We start from the raw sequence: 22,557 nt of genomic DNA on the forward strand, positions 1-22,557 counted from the left end.
TTGTGCATAGGACTTTTATGGTATTGAGGTATGTTTATCCCTACTCTGCGAAGAGTTTTAATCAAGAAAGGATGCTGTACTTTGTCAAATGCATTTTCTTTTTCTATTGAGGTGATCATACAGTTCTTGTCCTTTCTTTTATAGTGTAGTGTATTGCACTGATTTGCAGATGTTGAACCACCTTGCAGCCTAGGAATAAATCCCACTTGGTTGTGGTGAATAATCCTTTTAATGTACTATTGGATCCTATTGGCTAGTATATTGGTGAGAATTTTGGCATCTATGCTTATCAGGGATATTGGATTGTAATTCTCCTTTTTGGTGAGGTCTTTGTCTGGTTTTGGGATCAAGATAATGCTGGCCTCATAGAGAGTTTGGAAGTTTTTCTTCCATTTCTATTTTTTGAAACAGCTTTAGAAGAAGAGGTATTAATTAAATGTTTGGTAGAATTCCCCTGGGAAGCCATCTGGCCCTGGACTCTCTGTTGGGAGGTTTTTTATTTTTGCTTAAATTTCCTTGCTGGTCATGGGTCTCTTCAGATTTTCTATTTCTATTTCAGTTTTGGTAGTTTATACGTATCTAGGAATGCATCCATTTCTTCCAGATTGCCTAATTTATTAGCATATAGTTGTTCATAGTATGTTCTTATAATTGTTTGTATTCAGTGTTGGCTGTGATATCTCCTCTTTCATTCATGATTTTATTTACTTGGGTCCTTGATTTCTGCTCTACTCTTTATTCTTTGTCTTCTCCTGCTGGGTTTAGGCTTTATTTGCTGTTCTTTCTCCAGCTCCTTTAGGTATAAGGTTAGGTGGTATAGTTAAGACCTTTCTTCTTTTTTTGGAGAAAGGCTTGTATTGCTATATACTTCCCACTAAGGATCGCCTTTGCAGTATCCCAAGGGTTTTGAACAGTTGTGCTTTCATTTTCATTTGTTTCCATGAATTTTTTTAATTCTTTAGTTTCCTGGTTGACCCATTCATTTTTTAGTAGGATGCTCCTTAGCTTCCATGTATTTGAGTTCTCTCCAAATGTCCTCTTGTGATTGAGTTCCAGTTTCAAAGCATTATGGTCTAAAAATATGGAGATAATGATCCCATTCTTTTGGTACTGGTTGAGACCTGATTTCTGATCCAGTATGTGATCCATTCTGGGGGTTCCTTGTGTATTTGAGAAGAATATGTAATGTTCTGAATATATCTGTGAAGTCTATCTGGTCCAGTGTGTCATTCAAAGCAGAAGAAACAAGCAAAGAAAGCTTGTTTCTTTGTTGATCTTCTGCTTAGATCTGTCTATTGCAGTGAATGGGGTATTCTCTTCTTTGAAGTTAGTTTTTGAGGTAGAATTGTCATTCTACCCAGAGAAGAATGGATGGACGAGAGTAAAGTACTGAAATGACCACAACAACCCCAGAGAAATATACACTAAACAAATCAGAAGAGACCTAAAACTGGAAGAAAAAAAATATATATATAATCAAACAAGTAAACAGAATAGAGCAGTCCACTGGATCCTGTGTGCATTTTGGTCCATTTGTTAGAAAACTAGATTCCAAAATTGTAACAAAAGAAAAACATGTGCAAAAAAAAAATCATTAAATACAATGAAAGGATAGAATGTAACTGTAAAAATGAAAATTAAAAAGAGAAAAAAAGAAAAAGAAGGAATATAAACAGAAAGGCGAATAAAACAGAGCAATACACTATATCCTGAGTGTATTTTGGTTGGTTTGCTAAACTACATCTCAGAATTGTGAGGACAGAAAAACCTATATATACACAAATAAGATTAAATATATTGAAAGGATAGACGGTAACTGTAAAGATGAAAATTAAAGATTTTGACAAAAAGAAAAAAATGAAGAAGAAGAAACCTGAAACAAACCGGTAAAGAGAATAGAACCATACACTGGATTCTGGGTGTATTTTGGTCTCTTAGAAGAAATTGCATCCCAAAACAGTAAAGAAAGAAAAACATATAAACAAGATAAAATTAAATACAATGAAAGGGTAGAATGTTTAACTGTAAAAATGAAAATTAAAGAAGATTTTTTTAAAAATTGGATAAAATAAGAAATTGGTTGATAAAGAGAAAAAAATTAAAATTGGAAGACTAAAGAATCGTGGGGGGAAAAAAACCCATAAATTCTATATGCTATATTCTCCCAGTGCTGGAATTTTGCGGTTCTCAGTGTTGGAACGATTTGGTCTTTGCAGGATGTTTAGGTTGATCCTCTAGGGGAGGGGCCTGTTGTGCTGATTCTCAAGTGTCTTTGCCCTTGGAGGAACTGCACTGCCCTTGCCAGGGGACCAGGTTTACTAATCTGCTCCAGATTGCTGTTGGTGGTAGCTCTTTGTTTCCTGAAGGCTTCCGTGCTGCTTTAGAGGATGAGAGTGAAGGTGGCAGCCTCCCAGTCTCCTGCCCCAGAGCCAAAAGCTCAGGGCCCCACTCTTCAGTGCACCCTCATGGAAAAGCAGTTGGTCTCCCTGGTCGCCTGTCCACACTCCGTGCTCACCCAGCCTATGCCTGACCATTTCAATCTAGTATATTGGTGAGAATTTACCCCCCTCCCAGGCTCCTAGGGGTGCTCCCATGCAGCTCCTCCCAAGGGAGGAAGCAAGGATCTCACAGGTTCTCCCGTTTGCTGGTCCCTTGCTCAGAGAGCGGTCATGCAGACTGTGCCACAGTTTGCTGTTTATGACAACCTGGAGCTGAGAGCCCACTCACGGGCTCATTAATAGAATTTGGCTTCCCTGCTCCGATGTCTGGGAACTGTGCTGCACTCAGGCACCCCTGGTCTTCTTGAGACCCCGAGAATCCTGAGACCACACTGTCCCACCTAGGATTATTTATGCCTTGCTTGGCCACCTGAGCATCTTTCAGGCAGGGACATCCCTCAGTGGAGCAGACTTCTGGAAGTATCAATTTTGCACTTCACTGTTCTATCACTTTCCATAGCTGGCTTGTGGAGGCTCCCTCCCCTTGCATTTTATGTTCCCGTATATCACCTTGGATTCACTTCTCTGCACTTCCTACCTTGCAGAAAGTGGTTGCTTTTCTATTTGTAGAGTTGTAGCTATTCTTAGATCTCCGGTTGAGTTCGCAGGTGTTCAAAATGATTTAATAGCTATCAAGCTGAATTCCTGGGACCAGATGAAACTAAGGTCTGCTACTCCTCCACCATCTTGGACCTCTCTCTTATCAGTTATTTTAAACAATTATGTTACTCTGATTTTGGTTAAACTTTTGAATTAAATGCCCCAAAGTTGCTGTACCTGTAGGGAAAAAAAATCCCTCAACTGTGATTACTTATTGCTGTTATCTTCAGTTTGTGTTGATAGAAGGAAGTCAGTAAGTGAATACGTCATTCTTAAGTATTTGGAAATCTAATGTGTGTGAAAAGTATCTGAGATCAGCAATAACTGGCTCTAAGTTGGGCACTGTGGAAGATACGTTAGTTGCTTGGGACCATAAGCTATCTCTATAGAATAATATTTTCTTGTAACTGATACATATGTTATTGAAAAGCCAGAAGAATTGTGTATATGGATTTAATTGTAAATGATAGCTTTGACTAAAAACCATATTCATAACTAATGATATAAATCAATACATATTTTTCTCTTTTCTTTTTAGTAATGCAATATGGGAAAGGCAAATCATGTTATTATAGGTTCCTCACCAAGGGACAGCAGTGGATTTGGCTTCAAACTCATTATTACATCACTTATCATCAGTGGAATTCAAGGCCAGAGTTTATTGTTTGTACTCACACCGTAGTAAGGTAATAATTCTTTTATAGCATTTCTGAATTATAGAAACACTGATAATGGTATTGGCAATGTAATTTTTAGGCATGACTTGTTAAGAGACACAGTGATCTTTTTCCTAATTTTTGACACATGTTTTCAGTGCATTATTAAATTCACTTAGGCATTATGTAGAAATAGAGTGCAAGTACACGCACATATATATAATTCTTGACATAAACATCATGATTTAGAACAGAAATTGTAACTGTCTTTTATGTACCAAAGCCAGTCATATAAAAGGAGAACTGGAGTAGATAAGCATACTCTTCCTTTATTTAATTCCTCTTCAGTACGATGTAGTTACAGATCATTTACAGTAGCGTATAAAACTTTTGAGATACCTAGATTAAGATAGAATACTATAGATGTGTTCTAGGTTCATGTAGTGCATAGCAAATAGTCTGGAGTCTGTAATGAACAAGTAAAACACATAACAAATATGGAATGCACCTCTGCAGTATTTTAAATGAATGATTAAGCACCAAAATTCTATTTTTTTCCATTTGTAGTTATGCAGAAGTTAGGGCTGAAAGACGACGAGAACTTGGCATTGAAGAGTCTCTTCCTGAGACAGCTGCTGACAAAGTATGTATCTTAGAGTTTAAAAAAAATTTTTTTTCTTCCCAATGAAAGACAAAACTCAGTAATTTATAGGAAAAGTATTTTTCAAATATTTCATTTCCTCACTTGTGACAGGGTTATAAATTATATTTTACTATTTATTTTTATTTCAAATATAGTACTTTAAAACCTCACCTGTTTCTGAAAAAGATTTGAAGGACCTCCTATATAGTGAGAGACATATATGGTCTCAGATTTAAACTGCCATTAACTAATTGCCTACAATGTGCAAAGCTCTGGCTAGTTCTTTATATGAAGCATGGAGTGTCATTTATTCCTCAGATACCCTTATCTCATAGGTAATATCCTCATTTTGAAATTGTTGAAACTGAAGCCTTGACAGGAGTTTGGGGGTACCTCCCCTAAAGGTACCTCCTCTGCCAACCCTTAAATTCAATTAACCGTAACGATGCATGGCTGGAAGTTATAGTCAGAATTTGAACTCTGGTTTCTCTTTTCATTACATCAGGTAGAAGTACAGTATATTTTTACCTATTGCTGTGTACAGAACTTAATGATGTAAAATATAGAATAATACATTTATTATCTCCTGGTTTCTGTGAGAGATCTAGGCACAGTTTAGATGGGCCCTTTGCTTAGAATTGGTCATTGACTGAAATCAAGGTGTCAGCCCAGGGTCTCTCACACGGATGTAATCACAGTGTCAGTGGGGACCATAGTCATCTCAAGGTTCTGCTAGGGGCAGAATCTGTTTCCAGGCTCACTCAGTGCTTGTTGGAAGGATGGGGTTCCTCAATGGCAGTTGGACTGAAGGCTTGGTTTCTTGCTGGCTAATGACCAGATACAGCCTTCAGTTTCTTTCCAGGTAGCCATTTCCATCAGAGCAAGTAGATAAGAATATCCAGGGAGAGAGAACAACAGCAGAATGAGAGAGTCTTTTGTAACCTATTCAGAGAAGTAATATCCCATCACTTTTGTCTGTTCTGTTCATTAGAAGCAAATCACGAGGCCCAGCCTATACTGTAGGGGAGGGATTATACAAGGTGGTGAATACCAGGAGGGTGGGGGGATCATGGTGAGCTATGTCAGAAGTTGCCTACAACAGTTATTTTTGATGTGCAGAAAATAAGTGGAATGAAAAGAATCAAGAATCTGTGTAAAAAGTGAGTTAAATAAGGCATTGCCAGGGTCAATATGGGAGATACCATTCAGGTTTTTTAACAAACCTTATTAAGTACTCTTTCCATGTGCCAAAGTACTGGACATGGCTTGAAATGTTGGGAATACAGCAGTGAATAACCCTGAGAAGTTCTCTGCAATGATGGATCCCACATGAAATAATTTTGTCAAAGAGGCTTTGTATGCTTAGAGGAAGAAGATCTAGTATGTTTTAGTAAGCTACATTTTCTGAGAAAAGCGCTTAAATCTAGGGTTCTTTGAAATGAGGGAAGACAGTTATAGAAACTAAAGTAATACAGAGGTTGTTCCTCCTTGCTTTGTTTTCTCTTATGCCAGTATCCAACCCTTAGTAAATTCAATTAGCCCTACTTCCAAAATATACTGTGCCTATGTCTATTTTAACTGTGTTTACTCTTTACCTCCACGGTCCTCCTGGAGATTAGGGAAGAGGTCCATTTGATACACACACACACATATATTTTAAAGATCTTATTTATTTGTTCAAGAGAGAGAAAGTGAGCACTAGAGAGAGAGAGAGAGCAAGCATGAGTTGAGGCAGAGGGAGAGCGAGAAGCAGACTCCCTGCTGAGTGGGGAGCCTCATACGGATCTGAATCCCAGGACCCCGGGATCACGACCTGAGCCGAAAGCAGACACTTAACTGACTGAGCCACCCAGGCACCCCTTGACATATATTTTTGAGAAACTTTAATGTGTGGATGGATTTTAAGGTCATGAATCTAAATATCACCAAGGGAATGAATGAGAGAGAGAGAGATAGTGAGAGAGAGGATGATCAAGGGCTAAGTACTGGGGCACTCTATCCTTAAGAGTGAAGGAGACAAGAACAATCACAGAAGAGACTGAAGGGAATATCCAGGGAGGTACGAATAAAAACAGGAAACTGAGTTATCTTAGAAGCTAGGAGAAAGCGTGTCTATGAAGAGAGAACAATCAGCTTTCTCAGATTCAGCTGCAAGAGGTTAAATTAGATGAGCACTGAGTTTAACAACATGTATTCGTTGATCAGTAAGAGCAGATTGGGTGGAATAGGAATATGAGTGAAAGCCTGATTAGGGTGGGCATAAGAGAGAATTTTCTAGGACAAGGGGAGTTAGAGACAGTGAGTGGGGAAAGTTTTCCTACAAAGAGAGGAGTGGCACAGTAGTAAGTAGAAGAAGTAGGCTTAAAAGAAGTTTTTGCTTTTTAAGGTGGGAGAAATAATAACATGTTTACATACTGGTGAGAATGGTCTGTTGGGGAGAGAAGAATTAGAGAGAGAGAGAGAAATGCTAGAGCAGGGCATTTCTGAGTGGCTCAGTGGTTTAGGGCCACCTTCAGCCCAGGGCCTGATCCTGGAGTCCCAGGATCAAGTCCCACATCAGGCTCCCTGCATGGAGCCTGCTTCTCCCTCTGCCTGTGTCTCTGCCTCTCTCTCTCTCTCTCGTTCTCTGTGTCTCTCATGAATAAATAAAAAATAAAATCTTAAAAAAAAAATGCTGGAGCAGTGTTCTTGAGTAGATGAGAAGATGGGATCCAGTCCACAAGTGGACAGATTGGGCTTAGCTAATGGAAAAATTATTCAGTGACAAGAAGGGTTTTGGGCAAACTATGACCTTTAGGCCACATCTAGTCCTCTGCCTGATTTTGTAACACCCACAAGCTAAAAATGTGTTTTCCAGATGTTTTTAAGTGATTGAAATAAATCAAGAGAAGAATAATGTTTGTGACACATGAAAATTATATCCTGATTCCACAGCCACATTCAGTTGTTTATATATTGCCTGTGGCTGCTTTGTGCTGTTAACAGCAGAGTTGAATGGTTGGAGCAGACTGTGTGGCCCTCAAAGCCTATGGTATTTGACTCTGACTCTCACAGGGAGTGTTTGCTGATTCCTGATCTGTAGTGACATGAAGAAAAGCAAAATACATGAGTACAGGTGCTGCTAGATAGATTGATATAATAATAGCTTATCGCAGTACTCTTCAGTGAACTAGGAAGTAGAGTAACCAGCTAAGAGTGAGGTTAGGAGAAAACTTGTTGGAGGTTTGAGAAGAGAGGAGCAAGGATTAAATTGTTTTCTAGGAGTAGGAAAGTGAACAGACAAGGTAATTTTAGTCTGTTTGGCAGGCAGGATTAAGGACCTGCTTGAGGTTCTTGGCTATTAATTTAGAGAAAAACAGTTACCATGTTGTATTTCTTCAGCCATGTTCAGAATAGACTAATAAGCATTGGGATTTTTCCATGGGAGTGTGGTGTGAAGGGAGGTGGGAGTAAGAGAGTTGATGACAACTGTAAGGGTGTGATTCTGATAATTAACCATGAATTTAAGCTGGGTGAAGAAGGGAGAAAAGACATAAAATGAGAGAGTGATTGTGAAAATATGGTAAAATCAATGTATTTTATCTTCCACTAAAGGTTTACTGGAGTTGGGATACTAAGGAGAAACGAATAGGAAATATGGAAAATGCTGATCAAAGAGGAGGATGTTTGAAACTGAAATTGTGGAAAGTTTATTCTTACTGGTAATGACAAGGTCTAGGTTATGACTAAGAATGAGTGACTAAGGACAGGTAGAAATCAAGATCAAGACGTCGAGGAAGAGAGAAATCATAATGTTGAACATGTGAATTGATATTTGTAACTGTGGAAGTAAGAATTAGTGAGGAAAAGACTAAGCCAGGAGCAGAAATTTGAATTCAGGTACTTAGTGAGGAGTGACCTTAAGGTCAGTAAATGACTGCAGCAATAAGAGGTAGTCATATAGTGATAATGTGAGATTCTGGCTATGAGTTTTGAGAAAGAAGAAAAGGGAAAAGTTCTGGGAAGAGCAGTAGGAGGACTTGTTCCCCTCCAGAGCAAGGTTCTGAAGGTTAGGAGATAGAAAATAGGCACCACTTAAAAGATCTTTAAGAACGCGGTATTTTCTAGAGACATCTGGGTTTTAGTTAGAGCAGGCCAGCAAATGGATGTTCAGAGGTGAGGTTGAGGATAGATTTGGCTGATTATGGGTACTCTGGTAATATTCCATTGTATGGATATATACCACATTTTGTTTATTCATCTAGCAGTGCACACTTGGGTTGCACCTATCTTTTGGGTACTGTGAATCATGCTGCTGTGAACATGAGTGTACAAATATTTGTTTGAGTCTGTTTTCAATTCTTTTGAGTATATACCTAGGAATGGAATTACTAGATCATGTAGTAATTTTATATGTAAGTTTTGAGGAATTGTCATACTGTTTTCTATAGTGGCTGCACTATTTTATATTCCCACCAGCAGTGTACAAAGTTTCCGGTTTATCCTTGTCAAACCTGGTGATTTTGTGTTTTTTTTTATTTTAAATAATAGTCATCCTGATGGGTTTAAAGTGCTTATCTCTTGGCTTTGATACGCATTTCCCAAATGATTAGTGACACTAATCATCTTTTCATGTGTTTTATTGGCCATTTATGTATCTTCTTTTGAGAAATATCTTTGTAAGACCTTTGTTTTTAAATTGGATTCTTTGGGGAAGGTTGCTGTTTAATTGTAAGGTTCTTTATATATTCTGGGTGTTAATCCCTTATCAGATAAGTGGTTTGCAAGTGTTTTCTCCCATCCCATGGGCTGCCTTTCCACTCTATAGTGTCATTTGATGTACATTTGTTTCCTATGCTTTTAGTGTCACATCCAAGAAGTCTGCCCAATCCAGGGTCATAAAGCTTTTCCCCTTTTCTTCTAAAAGTTTTATAGTTTTAGTTCTTATGCTTAGGTCTTTGATCTATTTGAGTTAATTTTTATATATGGTATAAATTAAGAAATCTTTCTTAATTTATACCATATATATCTGTTTCTGTAAATAGAGAATAAAGAAAACAAAATCTGTAATTATCTGTTTCTGTAAATAGAGAATAAAGCCAAAATTTTCTGGCTATAGAAAAGAAACTTTTATTTCCTTACCTAATATTACACAGGTACCTTTGCCTTGTTGCGGGTAAAAACTGATTTTGGGGAGGAAGGGGTAGCAGGCTGTATCATTAATTTGGAATCTCTGAACTGAATCTCAAGAATACATTTATTTTACTCTGTCTCTTTAGAGCCAAGATTCTGGGTCTGATAATCGTATAAACACAGTCAGTCTCAAGGAAGCCTTGGAAAGGTTTGATCACAGCCCAACCCCGTCTGCTTCCTCCAGGAGTTCAAGAAAATCATCTCACACAGCAGTCTCAGACCCTTCCTGTAAGTATCCTAGCTTGAAAGCACTTTCTCTCAAGAGAGTACTTCTAATGTGTTACTAGTATCAGCATTTTTCATCAAATGCTACTTTATTTTTTATATGGAAAGGTTTACTGTAGTATTGATTGAAGTACTCTTTTTAAATCTTTTTCTTTTTAGTTGAATTATAATTAACATATGGTGTCATATTAGCTTCAGGTGTACAATATGATGACTTAACAATTCTATAAATAGTGCTCATCATGATGATAAGATCTTGATCCACTTCACCAATTTAAGAAACAAAACAAATGAACAAAGAAAAAACAAAAAAACAGATTCTTAAATACAGAAAACAGACTGGTTGCTTGCCAGAGGGGAGACAAGTGGGAAGGTGGGTGAAATGCTACTTCAAAATGATAAATTTTTGCATCTCTGAAATATACTAACCTTCCAGTGAGCAAAAAGCATGTCGCTCACATTTAACAAAGAATTAAGTTTATAAAGAAGCCTATAAAATGTTTAGGTAGTAGTGTTGGTATTGTTAAGTTGCTTTTAATCATCCCTCAAAAATAAAAAAGCAAAACTGTTTATTCCTTTATTTACTGGTAGAACCAGCCAGTGTTCTTTAAGTTTGCTTTTTTTTTTTTTTAAGATTTTTTTTATTTGAGAGGAAGAGTGCAAATGCACAAGTTGCAGGAGGAGCAGAAGGAGTGGGAGAAGCAGGTTCCCCACCCAGCAGACAGTCTGACCTATGTATGGCTCAAAGCCAGGACCTTGAGATCATGACCTAAGCCGAAAGCAGATGATTAAACTGACAGAGCCACCAGCCACTCTTTTTTTTTTTTTAAGCCTGCTTTTTGAAAGTTATTTTTAGTTCTTATTTTTAATGAAGACTTGTATAATTATCATTGAATTAGTGACCTTTTTTTGTTTAAAGAGTTTAGCACTTTTATTTCCCAGGGTATTAAAACTGTAAGGAAAAAGGTTGTTGGAACCACTCAACACTGTGAGTAGACCATTAGAGGTGTTAAACATGGAGTTTCTGAAATGTTGGAGAAAAAAGTTTCCCCTTTGAAGCTGTTTTTCTCTTTTTATACATTTTATTTTACTGTGATAAGAATGCTTAAAGTGAGGTCTACCCTCTTAAATTTTTGAACATACAATGCATTATTGTTGACTGTAGGTTGTAGTGCAGAACTCTAGAGCTTATTCGTTGTACTTAATGGAAACAGTTTACCCATTCATTAATAACTCCTTATTTTCTTTTATCCCCCACAGCCCTTGGCAATCACCATTCTACTCTTTGATTCAGTGAATTTCTGTATTTTAGATGCCTCATATAATGGAGTCATGTAGTACTTGTCTTTTCATCTTTGGGTTTTTGTACTTATTAGCATAATGTCCTCAAGATTCATCCAAGTTGTCATAACTTGCAAAATTTCATTCTTTTTAAAGGTTGAATAGTATTTCATTGTACGTATATTACCACATTTTGTTTTTCCATTCATCTGTCAGTAGATTGTATCCACATCTTAGCTATAAAGAATAGTGCTACAGTGAGTGAACATAGGAGTGCTAGTATCTCTTCGAGATCTGATTTCAGTTCTCTTGGATAAATACTCAGAAGTGAAATTGCTGGATCACATGTGGTAGTTCTATTTTTAATTTTTTGAGAAACTTCCATTATTGTTTCCCACGGTGACTGTACCGTTTCAATTCCCCCACCAATTTTAAGTGTATAAGGATTCCAATTTCTTTACATTCTCAGCAACACTTCTTGTTTTTTTTTGATAATAGCCATCTTGTCAGGTGTGAAGTAGTATCTCATTGTGATTTTGATTTGTGTTTCCCTGATGATGAGTGACCTTTAACATTTTTTCATATTCTGGTTGGCCATTTGTGTATCTTCTTGAAGAAATGTCTATTCAAGTCATTAGGCCATTTTTTAATTGAGTTACTAGGTTTTTTTTACTATTGAGTTCGGGGACTAGTAACCCTTTTTTTTTTTTTAAGATTTTATTTATTTATTCATGAGAGACGAGAGAGAGAGAGAGAGAGAGAGACAGGCAGAGGGAGAAGCAGGCTCCATGTAGGGAGCCTGACTCAGGACTCGATCCCAGGACTCCAGGATCAGGCCCTGGGCTGAAGGCAGCACTAAACCTCTGAGCCACCCAGGCTGCCCGACTAGTAACCATTTTTAAGCTTAAAGTTTGCCTATTTCAAAGATTTTCTTTGTCCTTAAGAAAGAAGTAATCAAAATGAATCCTCTTATTGTCAAACTTCCCTTTTATAAAATAATTTAGAAAAATAATTGAAATATTATTTTTATTCACCAAAATCCATTTTGAGATTAATCCTTGGGAGTTACATTTTATAAAGTACTAATACTATTTCATTTTTGTTGACTAACCTCAGCAACACCAACAAAGATCCCAACGGACACTAGCACTCCTCCCAGACCACATTTACCATCTCATGAAAAGATGGCGCCAAGGAGGGCATCATTTAGTAGTCAGGTAAACTTTCCTACTTAATATTCTTCTGAATAAAGATTTATTAGAAGGAGGGGGAAGTCATGTAAATCTTTAGAAATTCATTAATTCATTTTCCTTTTCTATAAAGATCAAAATAGCTGTTGATAAATAACACTTGCAATCTTTCCCTTTTTGTGAAATAGTTCTCAAACATACTCCTTTTGCTTGTTTTCCAGGTATAATGTTAGACATTTCTTTTAATTAAGAAAAGTTAATAATTAAACCATTTTATATCCAGTTTTGAATACTAATCACTTTTATGTCCATTTGACTTTTATTGAAAGCCCATGCAAAATAATGTGGCAGATGTCTTAGAAGATAAAAGGATAAATAGGGAATAGGCATGTCCAGTGTAGAGGGGAAGATGTGCATACCTGTACTCAGCTAAAAATGTTATGAGGCAAATTGTAGTTCAGTTATAAAGATGCCATGTGGTATTTCTGTGGAAGTACTTATGGATGGGAGTAATTGTCACTCTAGTATTGTTTTTTATTTTGCTTCCTAGTCCATAAATTCCCAGTCTGTTGGTCAGTCGTTAACACAGCCAGCGATGTCTCAAGCTGCAAATTTACCAATTCCACAAGGCATGTCCCAGGTATTTTTGTTTATTTGTTTGAGTTGAGTATTTTAAAATGATAAATTGTTTTTAAGCTAATAAAGATTTTAAAAATCTATATATTTTTAGTGCAGTGAATCTCACCTGTGGGCATTTATGTCTGGGGGATATTTCTTGATTGTCAGTGATTGTGGAGTACCACTGACCCATAATAGGCAGGGGCTAGGGATGCTAGTTGTCTTTCAGTATGCGTGACAGTTTTGCACAACAAAAAATTATCCTGGTTTATATGCTATAACACCCCCACTGAGAGTATAGACAGAAAGATATTAAAGATGAAATATAGTTGTCGATTTTGTTATTCCTATGGATATTGGAAGAATCAAGTAATTTTATTCATGTATCCATTCATTTGTATATGGGACATTTATTGAGTTCCTTGAGTTATTGCAGGTGCCGGCAGTACAAATACGAGTATACTGTTAAACATTTAGAAGCAATGACATAGAACTACATTGCAAATGTTATGTAGTCTGTGCTTAAGGTGTATAGGCTGATATGTGAGTGCATTAGATGGACTCCTAATGCAGCCTGAGGAAGTGAAGGAAAACTTTCTGGAAGAATTGTTGCTTGGGCTGAGTCCTGAAGGGGCCTATAGCAAGACAGAGGAGAGGTATTACAAAAGGGACACAAAGTTACTTCTGATTATAACTTCCCAACTTGTAATTTATGACTCTGCATTCATTCAGTGCCTCAAACACATTAAAAATACTAGGTAGTGGTAAAAATAATCCAAACTGTTTTATTTGCTTAAATATATCTTCACTTAGTATTTCAAATGATGATAGTTAACAATAGGTAAAAATGGTTTTCTAAAAATACCTTTATCTTATATGGTTATTATTTAAATTATATGTACATAATTATTAGCCATTATATGAGACCTGTACAAATATATTGACAGTGTTGTAAATTACCTAAACATCATAATCTTGACTTACAGCAATATGATCATGTAAGGTGCTTAAGTATTATCTGTAGTCATAATAGTTTTTATCAACATTGAGTCCTCAAATGCTTTTTGTTCTGAAGGTTAACAGATTTTTTATGTAAATATTTAGATGTACTTTCAATATTATTTGTTCACTCATCTCAAGATACTGAATGAGTATTTCTTAACATTTTAAGGGATATTTTCATGAAATTAATAATGTCTACTATGTCAAAAATGTTAATAAGTGTCAGATCTCATATTTTGTTGAGTGAGAAAGCCACTTTACCTCTTAGTTCCTTTTATTTTTTATTTCCTGTTACCGTGCCTTCTGTTTGTATCTTTTATTTGCATTTAATAGAAATCCTTTAAGTGATGAATATAATGTTTACCCAAAGGTGTAAATAATTTTTAAGATAAAATACATCATATGATATAAATATAACATTTTGGATAATATTTTTTTAAGGCATGAGGGAGCTGAGGTACAAAATTTGAAATATTTTGTCATAGTGTAATCAAATGTAGGATATGAGCTGATGATTGTCAACTTCAGAAGTCAGAGTTGTATACCTTTTGAAGAGTAATATTCAGTATCCTCAACACAAACTTTTGAAGATAGAGAAAAAATCTTTTGGTGGGAGGGCATTTCTCACTTTCAGATGCAGTTCACTCAAGGAGACTTTCTTTTTATGATTTCATTTATTTGAGAGAGAGAGCATGTGCAAGAGAGTACATGGAGGGAGGAGTAGAAGGAGAAGCAGAGGCTCCCCACTGAGCAGGGAGCCCAAAGTGTTGGGCTCAATCCCAGGACCCCAGGATCGTGACCTGAGCCGAAGGCAGATACTTAATTGACTAAGCCACCCAGGTGCCCCTGTAGGAGACTATTTTAAGATTAAGATGCTTTTCCAATAAATTGGAATTCTTTCTGCTAAACTATGTCCTAAGCTAAATATTCATGGAAATAATTAAATGAGCATGTATACACTTAAGTGATGAATCACTAAGTGTGGCTAAATTTCAAGGTAGTAAATAGAAGCTGCTTATGACTCAAGTGAAATAAGATTGAAAATCCTGGAAGTAGGATAACTGTTTTCATTCTTGTATGCATTTTTTCATTCATAATTACTTAGTTTGTAAAAGCCTACATTTCATACTTGTCTGAGAACAGCTTCAGTTGAAAATATGAGTAAAAATATGGTTAGTTATCTGTTAGATTTTTATAACCTAATGGTGTGTACAAAGAGGACATTCTAGGGATAACAGAATTTGATATAAATAATTCTAGGAGCAGGCTACTTTTTCATTTGTTAAATGGTAGAAATTAAGCAACTTGTTCTAGGAAACGGTAGAGCCACAATATGAGCTCTGGTCTTTTTTTGTTGTTGTTAGTTATTTTAGAGAGAGAGAAACAGCACATGCACCGTGTGTGAGAGGGAAGGGGCAAAAGGAGAGGGAGAAAGAGAAAATCTCAAGCAGACTTCATGCTGAGCTCAGAGCCAGACGCAGTCAGGGCTCAATCTCAGAACCCTGCGATCATGACCTGAGCCAAAATCAAGAGTTGCAGGCTTAACCAATTGAGCCACCCAGGCGTTCGTGAGCTCTGGTCTTCTAATGCCAGTGTGTACTTCTAATCAGTCAAGATCCGGTCAGAAGGCAGAAGCCGTACCAGAAATTTGAAATAGGGATAATAATTTTAAAAATTATTAACTAGTAACAGAAGTCTAAAGAATATAGGAAAATGGATGTAAAGAGCAGTTAGTGAGACGGAGACTATGCAAAGAGGGAACAAGTTGGAAAACTCTCCCGACCTCCTAAACTCTTCTCCAGCCAGGTTGAAACTCACTTTCCATTGGGGTTGATATGGCTGCAGCAGCCACTTGATGGCAGAACGGTTCACTGAGGTGCCACAGACCAGGGCTGGAGAGTAGGAAGCCACCTGCTGGGATACCAGCAAAATTTGCAAGGGAGCATCCTATTAGGAGGCCAGTAAGACTTGCTGAAAAGTCCTCTCCCTTTTCAGTAATAATTACTCCCTTTGTAGTATCCCTCTAGCTCCATCTACTGACATGACTAAGTTTGTGTCTGCTGACAAATATTTATAGGTCCAGCCAAGCAAAGGTGGGTGAATTAGATAATACATTGATAACTGGCATAACATTCTTATCTCATGATATATTTATTCTACTTATTTTTCCCAATTATGAAGAGTAAGTGATTCTAAAATATGTTACACTTTTCCCATACATGGTACTTCAGTTTCAGTTTTCAGCTCAACTAGGAGCCATGCAGCATCTAAAAGACCAATTAGAGCAACGAACACGGATGATAGAAGCAAATATTCATCGACAACAAGAAGAACTAAGAAAAATTCAGGAACAACTTCAAATGGTCCATGGTCAAGGGCTGCAAGTAAGTTGTTACTACATTTGAATACAAGCAAAGCAAGCCATTTATATTTTAGTTTCTTAGGAAAGTTGACTTTTCTTAATTAAAAATAAGAAGTAAGAGATACAGTTCATCAATTTAGTTGAGTAAATACTCAGTGGTTACCTACTCAGTATGATTGCATTTACAGTCAGATTCATTCCTAAGAGTATTTCCATCAACATCCTTGTTTCTCCAGATCGGAGTCTCCTTTAGCAGTCTAACTTTTAGTAAGCTTAAACCCGTAATAGAAAAATAATATTTCATATAGACTTTTAGGTACAGAGTTTATAAATCAGTCATCAGTCATTATTTTAGTAAAATACTTAGAAGATATGATTTGAACTAGTCTTATTTGGTCAAAGGACAGGGCCACTATAAAGTTGTATCTCTCAGAGGAGACTTAGATTTTGGGGTAGGGAAACTTTAAGTTAAAACTACTTCTATCTAATGCCATACATTATAAACAGTGAGTGATGCAGAACCACAGGTCCGTAGACCTTTTGGGTAGCTAGTAGAACAGACAATGCCCAAAATGTAAGATGTTCAAACAAGTGGAGGTTTTGAAATTTATACACCTTTTTCTGACAATTGGAAACACAATAGGGTTAGGATGACTGGAAGAACAAATATGAATTATGTTTTATTCAGTAATTGTTTATTGTTGCTAATTGTTCACTCAAAATGACTTAGCCATCCTCTTATTTGCTTTTTAAAAACTTAGTTCATGGCTTGTTTTTGCTTCCTTTTTTTTTTTAAATTGCTCTCATTCTTCTTTGTTTTTAATCTACAAAGTTCATTTTAATGTAATCTTTATTTTTAAAGATGTTTTTACAACAGTCAACCCCTGGTTTGAATTTTGGTTCTGTTCAACTTTCTTCTGGAAATTCATCTAACATCCAGCAACTCGCACCTATAAATATGCAGGGCCAGGTCGTTCAAACTAACCAAATTCAAAGTGGAATGAATACTGGACACATTGGCACAACTCAACATATGATACCACAGCAGACTTTACAGAGTACATCAAGTCAGGTAACGTTATCAAGTGCAGTGGGGTATGGAATGTTCAGTGGTTGAAATGTATACTATTGTGGAAACAAAAATGAAATCTGTCTGGAATCATTCCGTACTTTGACCTTTAATAGTAATAATTAGAAAGCTTAGTTTTGAGGGTGATCATTAACATATTTTGTGAAAAATTGTTAAATTGCTGATATTATCAATGTTTTCAGTATTTTGACATTTAAGAATTTTGTAGTTCATTCAATGCAGACTACTTCTGTATGTTAAAAAGTTTGAACTTACAAAAGAGGCTGACCAGGAAACATGTTACTACAGGTGAAGTATATACTGTTAGAGTAGTAATAATTTAATCAGTATCCTAGGGAATTTCCTAAAAATTCAGGAAATTTGATGCAGGTAATTGGTATACATCTGTGGCTGTAAATCCCAAGGGTAAATGAAATCTATAAAGATGTCTAATGTCAGTCACTCACTTTGGGCATTAACAGAAATTCTAAAGTTCATAGCTTATATTCCAACAAGATATTGAAGACTAATTCATTCTCAGTTACTATAAGTCTTGGTCCTTTGTAGTTAGATTTCTCCCAGAGTAATATGTCCTGCCTCTTCTTTTTCGGTCATGTCAACTATTGTTGGAATTATGAATAGTGGTTTCCTAAAAAAATTTTTTTTGTTTAATTCATCTGTAATGTCTTCTATTTTCTAGCAGAGTCAACAAAATGTACTGAGTGGGCACAGTCAGCAAACTTCTCTTCCCAGTCAGACGCAGAGCACTCTCACAGCGCCACTCTATAACACTATGGTGATCTCTCAGCCGGCAGCAGGAGGCATGGTCCAGATTCCATCCAGCATGCCGCAGAACAGTACCCAGAGCACCGCAGTAACTACATTCACTCAGGACAGACAGATCAGGTGGTTGTCATATTGCGTTAGTTATTCCAAAGTTGTAGAAACTGATTAGTTAAAAAATAGTTAATTTGATTTATAAAGACATGATTTTTGTAGCGAACTCCTGCCAGCGTTCTTGAATTAGAAATAAAAATGCCGAATATGTCCATTGTTTAAGGACATCGTAATAAAAGAATAACAACAAATTTTGTTTCCTGTCCAGAAATGTTCCACCAATATTGTAGAATCCAATCTCCATAACACAGTTAGAGTTTTATGGCCTATGTGTGCTATATATGTATGGTTATGACACTTTCATCATTTGAATACAAATGTTGATGAGTTTTCATGCAGTAACAGTGGTTAACGTTTATACTACCATAGCTTATATATGTTATGGAATAAAAGTAGCTGACTTTCTTGAGTTTGTTGGGTACTGTACTAGGTGCTCAAAATACGCTGTCGCACATTTTTAAAAAAGTGTGTATTGGATCTTTTATTTCCAGGATAAGAAAAAAGTGAGTTTATAGTAATTTGGTCAGGGGCTTATAGGTAGTTAAGGGGGCAATGAGTAGTTTCTAATTTAAGCCTGGGTATCTGATTTCAAAACTCAAGTGCTTACATTTATATAATACACTATTTTGTGAGCCATTCTAGAAAAAAAACCATTTATGACTTATTTTAGTGGGTAGTACAAATAGCTGACCTGGAAACAAATATTTTGAAGAAGTTATTTCATATATTGGGAAGCTGTCTTTTAACAACTACAGAATCTCTATGGTCTTAAAACTTCTATTAAAAAAATTTTTTTTTACTTCTATTACTGCAATACAAGTAGGCTGCTGCTTTTATAATACAATTTTGTTGTGTCAAACTGTGCAATAGGTTTTATTAAAATCCTGTTAATTTCCAGAGTAAAGAAGCTGCAGGATCACAAAGGCAATGAGAGCAGGGACAGCTTATTTCTTCTCTTTGGAACTCAGTTCCCCAAGTGAAGTCCAGATTTTAGCACTGGCATTCTGAAAGGAGGGGTTATGAATGTGCTCCCTAGAAATGTAGAGATAGTTCCAAAGTGTGAGGAAGAAGACATTGATCTAGAATGCTGATACACATTTTGGAGAATACAATTTAGCAACTATTTGTAGACCTCTTTATTTGAAGGGAAAAGATATATTTCAGCAACCACTGGAGTGCCTACTTAAGTGAGTATGGCACATTCCTTGTCCCAAGAGAATGGTCAGAATAGTAAGCCATAGAGAGTTAAACAAATCCATATTATTTGGTATGATAAATAGGTCTTCAGAAAAAGAAAGTGAACAGTTTTACAGGTTGAGAAAAATAGTGAAGAGAAGGGTATGGTCAAGCCCAAGTTTTACGGAGGAGGAGGTAGTTGGCCTGAGTCTTTTTTTTTTTTTATAAATTTATTTTTTATTGGTGTTCAATTTGCCAACATACAGAATAACACCCAGTGCTCATCCCGTCAAGTGCCCACCTCAGTGCCCATCACCCAGCCACCCCCACCCCCCGCCCTCCCCCCCTTCCACCACCCCTAGTTCGTTTCCCAGAGTTAGGAGTCTCTCATGTTCTGTCTCCCTCAATGATATTTCCCACTCTTTTTTTCTCCTTTCCCCTTTATTCCCTTTCACTATTTTTAATATTCCCCGAATGAATGAGACCATATAATGTTTGTCCTTCTCCGATTGACTTATTTCACTCAGCATAATACCCTCCAGTTCCATCCACGTTGAAGCAAATGGTGGGTATTTGTCGTTTCTAATGGCTGAGTAATATTCCATTATATACATAAACCACATCTTGTTTTATCCATCTGAGGCTCCTTCCACAGTTTGGCTATTGTGGACATTGCTGCTATAAACATCGGGGTGCAGGTGTCCCGGCATTTCACTGCATCTGTATCTTTGGGATAAATCACCAGCAGTGCAATTGCTGGGTCGTAGGGCAGATCTATTTTTAACTCTTTGAGGAACCTCCACACAGTTTTCCAGAGTGGCTGCACCAGTTCACATTCTCACCAACAGTGCAGGAGGGTTCCCCTTTCTCTGCATCCTCACCAACATTTGTGGTTTCCTGCTTTGCTAATTTTCCCCATTCTCACTGGTGTGAGGTGGTATCTCATTGTGGTTTTGATTTGTATTTCCCTGATGGCAAGGGATGCGGAGCATTTCCTCATGTGCTTGTTGGCCATGTCTGTGTCTTCCTCTGTGAGATTTCTGTTCATGTCTTTTGCCCATTTCATGATCGGATTGTTTGTTTCTTTGCTGTTGAGTTTAATAAGTTCTTTATAGATTTTGGAAACTAGCCCTTTATCTGATACGTCATTTGCAAATATCTTCTCCCATTCTGTAGGTTGCCTTTGAGTTTTGTTGACGGTATCTTTGCTGTGCACAAGCTTCTTATCGTGATGAAGTCCCAATAATTCATTTTTGCTTTTGTTTCTCTTGCCTTCGTGGATGAATCTTGCAAGAAATTACTGTGGCCGAGTTCAAAAAGGGTGTTGCCTGTGTTCTCCTCTAGGATTTTGATGGAATCTTGTCTCACATTTAGATCTTTCATCCATTTTGAGTTTATCTTTGTGTATGGTGCAAGAGAGTGGTCTAGTTTCATTCTTCTGCATGTGGATGTCCAATTTTCCCAGCACCATTTATTGAAGAGACTTTTTTCCAGTGGATAGTCTTTTCTCCTTTGTCAAATATTAGTTGACCATAAAGTTCAGGGTCCACTTCTGGGTTCTCTATTCTGTTCCATTGATCTATGTGTCTGTTTTTGTGCCAGTACCACACTGTCTTGATGACCACAGCTTTGTAGTACAACCTGAAATCTGGCATTGTGATGCCCCCAGCTATGGTTTTCTTTTTTAAAATTCCCCTGGCTATTTGGGGTCTTTCCTGATTCCACACAAATCTTAAAGTAATTTGTTCCAACTCTCTGAAGAAAGTCCATGGTATTTTGATAGGGATTGCATTAAACGTGTAAATTGTCCTGGGTAACATTGACATTTTCACAATATTAATTCTTCCAATCCATGAGCATGGAATATTTTTCCATCTCTTTGTGTCTTCCTCAATTTCTTTCAGAAGTATTCTGTAGTTTTTAGGGTATAGATCCTTTACCTCTTTACCTCTTTGCTTTTGGGTGTAATTGTAAATGGGACTGACTCCTTAATCTCTCTTTCTTCCGTCTCACTGTTAGTGTATAGAAATGCCACTGACTTCTGGGCATTGATTTTGTATCCTGCCGCACTGCCAAATTGCTGTATGAGTTTTAGCAATCTTGGGGTGGAGTCTTTTGGGTTTTCTATGTAGAGTATCATGTCATCGGCGAAGGAGAGTTTGACTTCTTCTTTGCCAATTTGAATGCCTTTTATTTCTTTTTGTTGTCTGATTGCTGAGGCTTGGACTTCTAGTACTATGTTGAATAGCAGTGGTGAGAGTGGACATCCCTGTCTTGTTCCTGATCTTAGGGGAAAGGCTCCCAGTGCTTCCCCATTCAGAATGATATTTGCTGTGGGCTTTGCGTAGATGGCTTTCAAGATGTTGAGGAATGTTCCCTCTATCCCTACACTCTTCAGAGTTTTGATCAGGAACGGATGCTGTATTTTGTCAAATGCTTTCTCTGCATCTATTGAGAGGATCATATGGTTCTTGTTTTTTCTCTTGCTGATATGATGAATCACATTGATTGTTTTACGAGCGTTCAACCAGCCTTGCATCCCGGGGATAAACCCTACTTGGTCATGGTGAATAATCTTCTTAATGTATTGTTGGATCCTATTGGCTAGTATCTTGTTGAGAATTTTTGCATCCATGTTCATCAGGGATATTGGTCTGTAATTCTCCTTTTTGGTGGGGTCTTTGGTTTTGGAATTAAGGTGATGCTGGCCTCATAGAACGAGTTTGGAATTACTCCATCTCTTTCTGTCTTTCCGAACAGCTTTAGTAGAATAGGTATGGTTTCTTCTTTAAACGTTTGATAGAATTCCCCAGGGAAGCCATCTAGTTGGCCTGAGTCTTAAAGAGTAGGCTTTGGGTGTTTGTGTGTCAGGGAGTCTCAGAAGAGTGTTCTAAACAAAAGGTGTTCTAAACACAGCCACAGAAATGAGAATTAAGTAGTTTGAAGAATGTCTCTTGGTGCTGGAGATGGATGAAATAGTCTCATCACATTTTATCAGAGAACAGTTTGGACAATTTAAGATTACAAAGAAATGAGCATTTAGTATTTCTGTGCCTAAGCCACTTTGTAAATGTTACTTTATCTTTGGGCATAATTCTTCATATATGAATTTTTTATTCTTTTATACATTTTTTTTTGCATTAAGTAACACATTTGGTCCTGAAGTGT

At 36.9% G+C, this 22,557-nt stretch overlaps 1 protein-coding gene across 9 annotated transcripts in view; it reads left to right on the plus strand.

Annotated features, from left to right (window-relative positions):
- CLOCK (clock circadian regulator) overlaps window positions 1–22,557 on the plus strand; it is a 134,716-nt gene that overhangs the window by 98,514 nt on the left and 13,645 nt on the right. For 7 of the 9 annotated variants that reach the window (XM_055340836.1, XM_055340869.1, XM_055340852.1 and 4 more), the window contains 8 exons: window positions 3,637–3,784; window positions 4,322–4,397; window positions 9,656–9,797; window positions 12,192–12,292; window positions 12,816–12,905; window positions 16,117–16,269; window positions 17,110–17,319; window positions 18,017–18,222. In XM_055340836.1, coding sequence (XP_055196811.1) covers window positions 3,637–3,784; window positions 4,322–4,397; window positions 9,656–9,797; window positions 12,192–12,292; window positions 12,816–12,905; window positions 16,117–16,269; window positions 17,110–17,319; window positions 18,017–18,222 — 1,126 coding nt within the window. The remainder of the gene's footprint in view (window positions 1–3,636; window positions 3,785–4,321; window positions 4,398–9,655; window positions 9,798–12,191; window positions 12,293–12,815; window positions 12,906–16,116; window positions 16,270–17,109; window positions 17,320–18,016; window positions 18,223–22,557) is intronic. The other 2 variants (XM_055340877.1, XM_055340887.1) reach the window with 2 other exon arrangements.

Source organism: Nyctereutes procyonoides, unplaced genomic scaffold, assembly GCF_905146905.1.
Source record: "Nyctereutes procyonoides isolate TBG_1078 unplaced genomic scaffold, NYPRO_anot_genome, whole genome shotgun sequence".
In the NCBI taxonomy this organism is placed as follows: Eukaryota; Metazoa; Chordata; class Mammalia; order Carnivora; family Canidae; genus Nyctereutes; species Nyctereutes procyonoides.